The following is a 12,329-nucleotide window of genomic DNA, read 5'->3' as shown; positions in this document are numbered from 1 at the left end:
AACCATTCCCCCCATGATTTGATATGTTAAACCTCACAGGAATACCATGGCCATATATGCATGGGCATGGACATTCTCAACATCAAATGCAGACAAAACTTGGGATAGAACAGTAGAAATGGAGCTAGCTCTTGGCGGATGTTAAAAGCCATGTTTCCTATTATTACTGTTTCTGATTCTTTCTCAACCCGGAACATGGTAGGACCATCATGATCATCTTCCTTTTTTGGTTTGCCTTATCTTTTCAGCAATTTGGATGACTCAATATAACAAAAGAAAAAGATCCTTTTTAAAGTTTTTTCCATTTATCCTAACCACTACTAGTAGTTAAAAATGGTGACAAAAAGAGCTTTTGGCTCATCTTTTATTTAGAGTACACTATCTTTTATGACTTTTTTATTACAAACTCCTCTTTTTACAGTTGCAGCTAGCTATAGACCTAGTTGTGTGGTAGATTTAGGTTCGAAGTTGGGATCTGCTCTCTTGTTTTATGAATCTTGTTGAACTACATATGCAACAGTTCTAGCCCAAAACTTGAGATGTTTCTTCATATCAGCAGCAGCAGAGACCCTTGGTACTCTTAGATTCAGCAAAGGAGAATCGGGTCTTTTAATCAGCCAAGCTTCTGATAAATATGGTCTTATAACACCTCTCTTCTCTTCTTGTTCAATATCATCGTCTTTAGATAGTTGGTCAGCATCAACATTGACTTCATTATGGATCCGTTTAGTTCTGGAAAATCCAAGTCTGAGCAAGCCGGGGATAACACTAATCATCCTGGCGTTCAAGTGCTCTTTTGTGAATACAAATCCAAGATCCATGAACCCTTTTACTTCTTCCAGTTCCAAGTCTTTCAAGCTCCTACAACTCGTGGATTTTTGCAGTTTGCATTGATGGTTAATCCTCTGATGTTTATGAGTCGATTGTGATGGAGAATGTGAACGACTAAGATTCCCTCTTCTTGATCTTTTCTTCAATTGTTTTTCCTCTTTTTTAGGATCATCCTAAGAATTTGATCACCATGAAAAACAACAGCAAAAATGAAACAAAAAATAAGAAACATATTTCAAGAGTGTTGAACTTGATGAGCATAGTTCTTTTTCATTCATTTTATTATTATTATTACTGTTTACCAGCGCTGGTATTTCTTGGTCTGCAACAGATGATAAAGAGAGGCTTGAAGATGATGAGCTTGTAGTGGTAGATTCTGAGAGGGGCTGCTTTGGTTCAAGGGGGAAATATGGTGAAAAGGGGTCTGGGAAAAGAATAATCTGTTGAAACCAGAGACGATCCATGGCTCCTACGAGACATAAAGAGAGGTTATTAGCCATTGAGAAAAAAGGGGGAGGGGGGAATACATGGAGGGAGAGAGGGTTATTTATCAGCATCAGTGTGGGGGTTGTATGGTGTTGAAAGAATAAGGAAAAGCATTGGAATATAGAAGTGGTGGAACCTTTGGGCAGTGGAAGATGTGGTGATGGCCATGGATTCATCCAACTCCACATCTTTTCGTAAGAGACCCATATACATGATATGGATACTATTTGTTGCAGTCATGTTGATTCTGTATGTCATAATAGTGGACCACCAAGGGGGACTCTAAACCAACCCAGGACAAGCAGGTGGTATCAACTCTCGTAATCGCCCATTGTCAAATATAATCTGCTTTCTAATTGAAGCTCCAATCAGGACAAATCATGGATAGTGAACCGAAATAATCCAGCAACTCATAACTCATGACTCACAAACGTCTCTTTAAACATTGCAATTAATATCCGCTTTATGTTAGCTTGAAGATTATATCTTCTGTACACACACAAATAATTAACGCAAATTATTTGAATATTAATTTAATATGTAATTTTATACATAAATTTTAATTTTGTATAATTTTATAAATGAAATTTTGATTTGGTTCAATTCTTATAAATTATTAATAATTATATTGATATAACATTATTTTATGTTTATATATTACATGCACAAATAATTATATTAATTCAATATAAAAATAAATTTATGAGTTTATTTTTTTAAATATGTTTTACTTAAATCAAAATTAAAATTTTGCGTATATATTTAAATTATAATTAAAATATCATATATAATTTTGGAATCTTTCTTTAATATTTTGATGTCATGAGCAAAAATCAATTAGGGCATTTGGTCTAGTAGTATGATTCTCGATTAGGGTGCGAGAGGTCCCGAGTTCAATTCTCGGAATGACCCTTTTTCTTTACGTTTTCCCAAGATTTTGGAATTTATGGCGGTTTAGATTAAGCAATTTCTACTGTAACTTGGAAGTTAGCCCAAAATGATCGTGAGCTTTAGACCTATGGCTTTTCATGGACTCATTAACTTTCCAAACTACTCTAAAAGTTAGTAGCTTTTTCTTTTTGCTTTCCATTTAATTTTCCTTGAAAATATAAAATGATAACTATTTATCAATATTTTTCATGATACCCATAAGTCAAGAAATTGGATTTTAAATCAATATGTTGGATAGGACTTACGATTTGAAATTGAGAAGAAGGGTTAATGGGTAGTCTCAGAAAAGAAAAACATGTATGTTCTTTGTGTCTAGAGTAGGAGTAGGCATTTCCAATGAAACAAAGTTGATATGGGTAGAAATATTAGCCTAAAATAGACACCACAAAAGTACTTTAGTCTTTCCATATTGAAACTTAATCAGCTGCATTGGCAACACAATAGAACTTCTCATTTCTCCAACTCCATCTGTACACATTATAAAAATTGTGTTTTGATTTTTCAGAGAACCTGCCTCTGTCTTTGTTGCAGAGCTTATGTACAGATATATGAAAATTTCATAACACACGTCTTGTTTTCCACAAAATAAAATCCAAGTCCTGAGTGTTCGAAGAACAAGAATAGTACTTGTTTTCAAGACCGAAGTTGATAAAACAAGTAGCAAATATGCTTAAGAGCTGCTTAAATATGAGATGATAAGTTCTACCTTTGTTTCTAAATCTTCATTGCTTTGATCCCTTTTTATGTCTTGCTTTGCAAGACATAAAAAACTATCAAGTAACATTTCATCTAATGCTGGCAGCCCAATCATGTGGTTCTTTGCTGTGTCAACACTGATTTTTTTTCTAATTTACAATACATTAAGCATCACAAATTACCCATTTCAACAGTGATCATTGCATTGAAAAGATTTGATTCAGCAATTAATTAGCAGATACGAAATCACCAAACTTTTATTCCAAACAGAAGGTTTACTTAGCTTAACATGTTACATTAAGAGATAAGAAAATAGGCACTTTCCTAAAGGCTTATTTGCGACCATCTTAAGCTAGAACAAAGACAAAAGAAGAATTAACTTCTCACTGCCCACCACGGAGACGAAGAACAAGGTGAAGGGTGGACTCTTTCTGAATGTTATAATCAGCTAAAGTCCTCCCATCCTCCAATTGCTTTCCAGCAAAGATGAGCCTTTGCTGATCTGGAGGGATACCTTCCTTGTCCTGAATCTTCGCCTTCACATTATCAATTGTATCCGAACTTTCCACCTCCAATGTGATTGTTTTCCCAGTCAATGTCTTAACGAAAATCTGCATGCCTCCACGAAGCCTCAAAACAAGGTGAAGGGTCGATTCCTTCTGGATGTTATAATCAGCCAAGGTCCTCCCATCCTCAAGCTGCTTCCCTGCAAAGATCAAACGTTGTTGGTCTGGTGGGATCCCTTCCTTGTCTTGAATCTTCGCCTTTACATTGTCGATGGTGTCCGAACTCTCCACCTCTAAGGTGATGGTCTTGCCAGTCAAGGTTTTCACGAAGATCTGCATGCCCCCGCGAAGACGGAGGACGAGGTGGAGGGTGGATTCCTTCTGGATATTATAATCGGCCAAGGTACGGCCATCTTCGAGCTGTTTGCCGGCGAAGATGAGACGCTGCTGGTCTGGTGGGATGCCTTCCTTGTCTTGGATTTTAGACTTGACATTGTCGATGGTGTCGGAGCTCTCGACTTCGAGGGTGATGGTCTTACCGGTTAAGGTTTTGACGAAGATCTGCATACCCCCACGAAGACGGAGGACAAGGTGGAGGGTGGATTCCTTCTGGATGTTGTAATCGGCCAAGGTACGGCCGTCTTCGAGCTGTTTGCCGGCGAAGATGAGACGCTGCTGGTCTGGTGGGATGCCTTCCTTGTCTTGAATTTTAGACTTTACATTATCGATGGTGTCAGAGCTCTCGACTTCGAGGGTGATGGTCTTGCCGGTTAAGGTTTTGACGAAGATCTGCATACCCCCACGAAGACGTAGGACAAGGTGGAGGGTGGATTCCTTCTGGATGTTGTAATCGGCCAAGGTACGGCCATCTTCGAGCTGTTTTCCGGCGAAGATGAGACGCTGCTGGTCTGGTGGGATGCCTTCCTTGTCTTGGATTTTAGACTTCACATTATCGATGGTGTCGGAGCTCTCGACTTCGAGGGTGATGGTCTTGCCGGTTAAGGTTTTGACGAAGATCTGCATACCCCCACGAAGACGGAGGACAAGGTGGAGGGTGGATTCCTTCTGAATGTTGTAATCGGCCAAGGTACGGCCGTCCTCGAGCTGTTTGCCGGCGAAGATGAGACGCTGCTGGTCTGGTGGGATGCCTTCCTTGTCTTGAATTTTAGACTTTACATTATCGATGGTGTCAGAACTCTCAACCTCGAGGGTGATGGTCTTGCCGGTAAGGGTTTTGACGAAGATCTGCATCGTTTGAGAGAGTTGATTGAAAAAAGATTTGAGAAGAGCTTAAATCGGTTTGCGTTGGATGGAGAGAGAGAGGCGGTGAGGCGATGCTTATATAGAAGAGAGGGTGTGGATTTTCTTAGGTTGGAAGGTCTGGAGGAAACGAGAAAATTGCGGTCAGATGAGTCGGCGTGCAGTTTCGTTAGCCACACGGTGCTGTTTCTAAGATTGGCCTAAACAACTTGCTAATTAATTCACGAATCTTCTCGTTTCCTTATCCCCACCTCCTCATCCAACTCCACTAACCAATTTTTTAATTCCAATTATACCTATTTTATTATTATTTACTTGAATAAATATTTTTCACTTAATTATTATAATGTATACTTTGTTTTTTAAAGAATAATATTTGATTCACTTAAACATAATTAAATATTAACTTTAATTATTATAAATAGATATTAATAACTTTCGAGAAATTAGGTTTAGAAATTTAGAGTATAAAATTTTAACATTTATTTATAAGTTTATTATTTTTTATTTTATTTAATGATGATGTGATATATTATTATTTACCGAACATTGCATTAAAGCTTTTTTTTAATATTTTAATTATATGATAAGATTTGAAAGTAAATAAAATACATACAGATATTTTATTACATAATAATTAATTATAATGGTACCCATTTTTTAAAAGAATATAAATATTCTAATATAAAATAAATAAAATGATTAAGATAAAATATGTAGTGTAACAAAAAAAATTATATCATATTTAATATTAAAAAAATTTAAAAGAATTCAAATAAGTTTAGAGATAGCTTATATTAGGATAATTTTAAAAATATATAGTTTTTAGACATAAATAAATTAATGCCACATTATCAATTTTTGAATATTTACAAATATCATTCTATACTCAATCATATATAGAATATATCTGTAATTTAATTAAAATAATTACAATTTTAGGGGAAAACATTGAAACTATATGACGGGAAAAATATAATAAAAAGTAAATAAAGTTTTAAAATTCTTAAATCGATAATTAAAAATAAAAAAACTGATAAAAATCATAAATACAAATTGAAAAAAAACTAAAATCAACCATTAAAAATTTAGAAAAAAAAGAAAAAAATAAAAATTAGAAAAATTATAACCACCATGGTTAGTATTATCAAATTCTGAAATTTGATTAAAAATTTAAAAAATAGGAATTAAAAATTAAAATTAAAAAAGAAAAATATACCTGCCTAAAAATTAAAAGAATTAATTGGCTAAATATAAAACACGATTTGAAAGCAAATAAAAAAACCATTAAATATAAAAAGAACTAAAATGATTTAAAAATTATAAAAGAAGGAAATTTGTTTATTTATTAAATTTATTAATTTTTTATGTAATTTAATTAAAGTTAAATTAAGTTAGAGAAGATATTAAATATAGATAAATATATAATAAAATTTTTATATTTTTAAAAGTTAATAATATGATATTATATTATTGGTGTTTAAAAACTATATATTTATTATCCTTATATAATTTATTTCCAATAAATTAATAACAAATTCTAGCAAATAATTGGCGTTGAGCTTTGCTCTGCAATGGTCTTCTACTAACTTGTCGAATGAAGGGGGTTCTGTTTACAGATTCACAGGCTTTATGTTATGCTATCTACTCCTCTGATTGGTCCGAATATGGCACTATTATAGCTGATTGCAAGGAGATTCTTCGGAATAGGAATGACATAAAATTTCAATGGGTTAGTCGGTCTAGTAATGAAGCAGTACATATGCTTGCGAAAAGTGTCTGTTGCTTTTGGAGCTATATTCCAAGCTGTATTTCAGATTTTATTTAATAAATGTTAGTGATAAGCCCGAATTAAATAATGAACAAAAATGAATAAACGAAATTAGACATAAATATTTTAAGGGAAGAAACTCCTCTAAATAAGATAAAAATCACAGAAAAAAAAGTCTTCACTAAAAACAACAAATAACCAAAGAGGAGTACAAGATAGAGAAACAAAAAAAAAAAAATCCAAACTCAAAATACAAAATTCTTTCGAAATTCCCACAAAACTCTCTTTTAATTATGTTATTAAATCAAGTTCTCTAGTGTTGCTAAAAGCCCAATTTATAGACTGAAATTCGTGGCCTAATCTGATTAAAATATCCTTATAGTTATTAGAGTTTGATTGAAAAAATATAACAAAATTTAACTAGAATAAGAAACTCGATTTAGTAAGAAACATGTTGTCACGTCATGACGTCGTTTATCAACTTATCATGACGTCACTTTATCACTTATAAAACTAATTTTAAATAATTAAGTAACTAAAACAAATTAAAACCATTATTATCTTTATAAATTAATTTGAAAAGAATCATTCAAATTATTATTTTATGCAAACATAAAATGTAAATCAAATAGAAATGTCAAACTAAAAAAATATAATTGATCATATAATTGTACTATTTTGTATCACTTAATTATAAAAAGTAATAAAATTGTCACTTATCAATATAATAAAAATATTTTAAATAGAATTAAAATTAAATAAGTTAATTTAAGACAAAATATGCCAACAAATTAGTGTGGTAACAGAAATTCTTGTGATGGGTCAAGTCCCGAAGTATCGTGTGTCTCAACAGTTAATTGAATTGATGAATTCCCATGTTGGATGAAACTGCAAGGTATAACGTCATTTTTCAAAATCCTTTATAGAAGGACTATTAACGTGTAAGGAAGGGATACGTTTATTTTCCTCTATCTAAAAGGAATTGCATTTTTTCTTTCAGGTCTCTTAACTTTATTTGACTCTTATCCCTTAAAATTTGACCTTGGTTTTTTTTAAAATTAACCTAAATAAATTGATTATTTACGAAAATGATCCAAGTATAAAATCTATGAAAATGACATTTTTTTTATAGTTTATGTTGGTGCGGCAATCTCACCACTTGCACCACCCTCTATCATCTCGTAATTATTATTCGATGATTGTCCGGTCTTTAAAAAAATGGTTGTGGTCAAGCACTTGGATATTGAGTCTTTAGACAAGCCTGTGTTAATGCTCCCAATCCATTTCCCTAGAGCAAGTAGTTCTTAACTGACCAAATCATCCATGTAACAATTCTAAAGCTAGTAGTGTCGGAAACGGTAGTTTCAAAATTTCATTTTTCAATGATCGAGCCCATAAATGTTATTAATTAATATTAATGAGTCAATTATAATATTATATTGAATTTTGATATGATGAATTTGTTAACTGGATAGTTAGTTAAAGTATAAGTGTATCAACCTTAAAGTTAGTGGTGTTGCAAAATGAGGTATCGAGATCTTGTTTTCATCAACTAATCCCGTAAATATTTTTATTAAATATTTGCGGAGTTATTAGGTGAATTAATTTTGGATAGGTAATTTCATTAAATTGGTGACTAGTTGTAACGCCCTGATGAATTTGTTTCTGTTTCTATATATATCTAACATAATGGTGTATCTGCTTTAGTGGTTAAGTGTTTTGCGTGTGTGTGTGTGTGGTCTTGGGTTCAAGTCTCATCTTTGCCAATTTTGTTATTTTTTTTCAAATCCTAGTCTTACTCTTGTTGAGTGGGCTTTTATAAAATTGTCTGTTGATTTATATTAAAATGAGCCTGTTGGTTCGAGTGGTAAGGGAGTTAGTGTGTTGGAGGTCTTGTATTTGAATCCTTATGTGAGCATGGATATTATTTTTGCTTGGTTTCGTGATAAAGTTTTGGTGGAATTTAAATTCTGAAGTGATTGAGATTGAGGTGTTAGTCGGAGGAAAATAAGGGTTGTGTTTATTACTTTTTATTTTTTCGAAAAAATCCTTTTTTTAAGGAATCTGACGACGTAAAATTTTCTTTGGCTTTTCTCTCTTCTTTATTCCTCACCCTTTTTGTTACTTCATTTATTTTGTTTTAATCCGTCAACGAATCTCGATATTTTGCTGTTATGTTTTCTTTCGATTGTTCGGTAAGTAGGGTCTAACGCTTCTGTAGTTTTGTTTTCCAAGTTGCCATTTAGAGCCTGATTCTTTATATTGGCAGCTGCGAATCATGAAGTGCAGGGCTCTCCTCTCGCAGAATTGTAATCTAAATCGTTCGCAGTGTTAGGGTAAATGTTGGTTGTTTGAATGGAACTGTTGTTGGTTTCATAGTTTCAATTTAATCATGTATTAAATCTAATTCGGAGCTTTGTTAGGTCGATTTTTAGGTTCTAGAGGGTTCATGTTTGTAGTGGCATCAAAATCGAACCAGGTCTGTACTCGAAACGTAAAAAAAACGAGTTTTGGAAAAAGCTAAAAAACTGTTCTGTCGACACTACACGGGCGTATGGTCACCCATGTGGTTGGCCGTGTGGTCGACGAAGGCATGGCCGTGCGTAAGACACGACCATGTGGTGGCCAGAGTGTGGCCGTTGGAGCCACACGGACTAGGCCAAGTTAGGCGTGTGGGTTTTTGGGCCAGGCCGTGTGGGCCACACAGGCAAGGCCAATCGGGCATGTGGCCTACACGGGCATATGGGCCCATATTTCCAAAATTTCCCCTAAGGTCGTACAGGTCGTTCCAATTGACTGTACGCCTACAGTAGGGTCGGTAAGGGTTAACCAAACCCTAAAATTGTAGATCTGATAGTCTGATATTCTGTTCTGGGTATGATAATGCTATGCATGTCTGATTATTTTGATACCTGTACATAAGCATGTCTAGTATGTTATTCGACATCTATTTTTGTATGATGATCATCGCCTATATTCTGGCAACTTGGCTGCACATTATCTAACATGTGTCGTAATGACACGATATGGTATGTAGGGATGGGTGAGTGTTTTTAACCCCACGTGGTGTGATGGGATGGTCTGAGTTGGTGTGTAGAGGATAGGGGTAGGATTCTGTATATCTAATCTGTATATCTGATTATGTGCACTGTATCTAAAAAGTGCATGAGCCTGACTCTGTATCTGTATGTTTGCATGCTGATTTCTGTTGGGTTACACACTGGGTTTACAAAAATTCACATTCGTTTGTCTGTTCTGTTCAGGTAATCCACAGGCTTAGGCAGACCAGTGCGAAGGAGCCTCTTGCTGACCACGAATTCGTAAACTGAATAGGTTTATGGTTTTTATTTTAAGGATTATGTCTGGATTTTTGTAATAATTGGACTCTCTCCAGACTATCTGGCTAATTTTCTTTTGGATTTGGATTTTTGTTTTAAGTAAAAAACTTGCAATTGATATCTAAAAACTATGGTTTTTATTAAAACAAAGGTTTTCTAAAAAAATGAACTGTTTTCTTGATGTACAACGGTTTTCGTAAGCTTCCGCTAATTAATACGTTTTAAGGCAAAGTAATTAATTGAATAAACGTTTGACAATGGTACAAGCATTTAAGAGTTGAAAAATTGAAAGGTTTTATTGTTTAAACTTCGTTAATAAAACCCGTTCTTTGGGACACCTCTGGATTCGGCCACAACGTCTGGGCCGGGTTTGGGGTGTTACATTAATTAAGGTACAAGGACTAAATTGTAAAAGTGATAAAAATTAATTGCTATAAATTTTAATTACTAAAAGACTAAAATAATAATTAATCAAGGTTGTAAATTACATTTAGAACATATGGAATTGTAATTGATGGTTGATTAAAGAAAAAAATAAAATATAGTATGAAATTTATTAAAGTTATAATTAAAACCTTTAATGGTAAAACATAAAATAAAAGAATAAAGTAGTAGGAAAGAGAAAAAAAATTTCCGTGTCATCTTCAAGCACCGAAAACTCCATTGATGAGGTAAGTAGAACCGATCATTAAGGGTAAGTTTGGTTCACTGTAATGAAATAGGGCTGTAATTGAATAGAGTTGTAATAGAATAGAGCTGTAATCATTAATTCCATTATTTGGTTGAATGGAATGGAATAGAGCTGTAATAGCATTCTTGTGTTTGGTTGAATGGAATATATGTTGTAATAGTATAAGGAAAAAGGCTTAAATGATCAAAGTACCTTTAATAGAATTTTTTTTAGGTAGATGATTAGTGTTATTGTTATTAAATTTTAGTAAAATTAATATTAAATATATTTAAAAAATAAATAATTTAATCATATTTTAACATAATTATTATTAAATATAATTTAATAAAATAATATATAATTTAATAACATCCTTAATATAATTATTATATGAATTAAAAAATCATAATATATAATATTATAAAAATAATATATAAGCTACTTTATTATTTTTAAACTGCAATACATATTTAATGTACTAAAATATCATTAGTGAAACAAATTAATTATTCTATAATAAAAAACAAAATATTAGAAGTAATAAATAGTTTGAGAATTATATTTCACATCCAAACATAATATTCATATATTAACAAAAAGTTACATAATTTCATTAGCTTATATGTCATAATCCATATGTTAAATATTACAACATCAAAAAGTTACAACATTGTATTGACATTCTATCATGTCACTATACCATCCAAATATTACAAACACAAAAAGTTACCAAAATATCATAAACACAACCATGATTTTTAATGGTCAGCAAGAAATCTTTTGACCCATTCCAATCGCACTGAAGAATATAAACTAAAAAAGTGAGCATTTGCGTTGGATGGTCTGGAATTTTGCTCAACGCGCGATAGCGCTTATCCTCAGTTAAACCTTCTACTTCACATAAGGTTGGATATAATTTTAGAGCACTTTCTTGAATGGTTATTTCTGACTTTTGTTGAATTAGTACTTCGGAGGCAATGCACCTATTGATTTAAAGGCCAACGACCCGTATGTTTTCCGCTAATAAAGTGGCAGCATCAGTAAATGAAGTAGAAGAAATATGATCACTTGCATCAAATTTTTTTTTCTTCTTTGAAAATGTGGAATCACCTTGGTTTTTAGGTGGTTGCGGTTGTGTAACTGAAAGATCTATGTCATCCAAAGAAACATCAGCTTCGCATCCATGAAAATTGTTTCTTTCTTCATGAGTATTTGTAGTAGCTACATCCTGAACATCTATTTCTTCAATAATATCAGCAACTATTTGAGCATCTTTCTCGTTGGGTCGATCTTTTGTGTAGATGGCAGTAAGTTGGTCATAATAAGGGAAACTATGATGTTTGAATTGACTGACTTCTTTATCAATGTATAAAAAATGAGGAATCCATATTAGATATAAGTTTGGTCAATAAGATAATAAAGACTTGAAATAATTCTTATATTTATATACTAGTTCCACACAGCATCTTCAGCAACAACAAGCTGCTTATGCTCGTCCCAACCAACGCTGCTATTTTTTTTCCACTACGCATGTCATAAATGATTTCCCAATCCCTTTTCAATGTCCTAATCCTCGATTCAAGATTAGGTTTAGCCTTCAACATAGCATGGGGTAAAAATTTTTCTAACATTTTTTCCATCTCATTTAAATAACCGGCTTTGAATCCTGTATCTGCATTAAAGGTTCCAACATTGAGCAAATTGACCATACTAGCAACCAGAGCAGCATCTTCTTCTAGAACCCATTTCCTTTTGGTTGAGAATTTTGGGAAGAAACACTTGATTGTGAAAAACCTGACATAACTATCTTAAGAAAAAAC

At 33.0% G+C, this 12,329-nt stretch overlaps 2 protein-coding genes across 2 annotated transcripts; both read right to left on the bottom strand.

The window, feature by feature from the left end:
* Positions 1-218: 218 nt before the first annotated feature.
* LOC107933797 (uncharacterized) lies at positions 219-1,508 on the bottom strand. The gene is made up of 2 exons (XM_016866080.2): positions 1,134-1,508; positions 219-1,004 (listed from the first exon to the last, which is right to left on the bottom strand). Exons 1-2 carry the CDS (start codon positions 1,503-1,505, stop codon positions 489-491), a joined length of 888 nt encoding a protein of 295 aa, XP_016721569.1. The 5' UTR covers positions 1,506-1,508; the 3' UTR covers positions 219-488.
* Positions 1,509-3,203: 1,695 nt separating this feature from the next.
* On the bottom strand, positions 3,204-4,999 carry LOC107933786 (polyubiquitin). Its single transcript, XM_016866070.2, has one exon. The coding sequence runs from the start codon at positions 4,719-4,721 to the stop codon at positions 3,348-3,350; it is 1,374 nt and encodes a 457-aa protein (XP_016721559.2). The 5' UTR covers positions 4,722-4,999; the 3' UTR covers positions 3,204-3,347.
* Positions 5,000-12,329: the final 7,330 nt, after the last annotated feature.

Source organism: Gossypium hirsutum, chromosome A04 (genome assembly GCF_007990345.1).
Source record: "Gossypium hirsutum isolate 1008001.06 chromosome A04, Gossypium_hirsutum_v2.1, whole genome shotgun sequence".
In the NCBI taxonomy this organism is placed as follows: Eukaryota; Viridiplantae; Streptophyta; class Magnoliopsida; order Malvales; family Malvaceae; genus Gossypium; species Gossypium hirsutum.
This window is presented reverse-complemented; position numbering and strand designations above follow the sequence as displayed.

Bases quoted from the DNA above. Each gene is read 5' to 3' on its own strand.
- LOC107933797 (XM_016866080.2), bottom strand. From the start codon at position 1,505: ATGTGGAGTTGGATGAATCCATGGCCATCACCACATCTTCCACTGCCC. The intron at 1,005-1,133 runs GTAAACAGTAAT...TCAAATTCTTAG, and splicing joins ACCAAGAAATACCAGCGCTG to GATGATCCTAAAAAAGAGGA.
- LOC107933786 (XM_016866070.2), bottom strand. From the start codon at position 4,721: ATGCAGATCTTCGTCAAAACCCTTACCGGCAAGACCATCACCCTCGAG.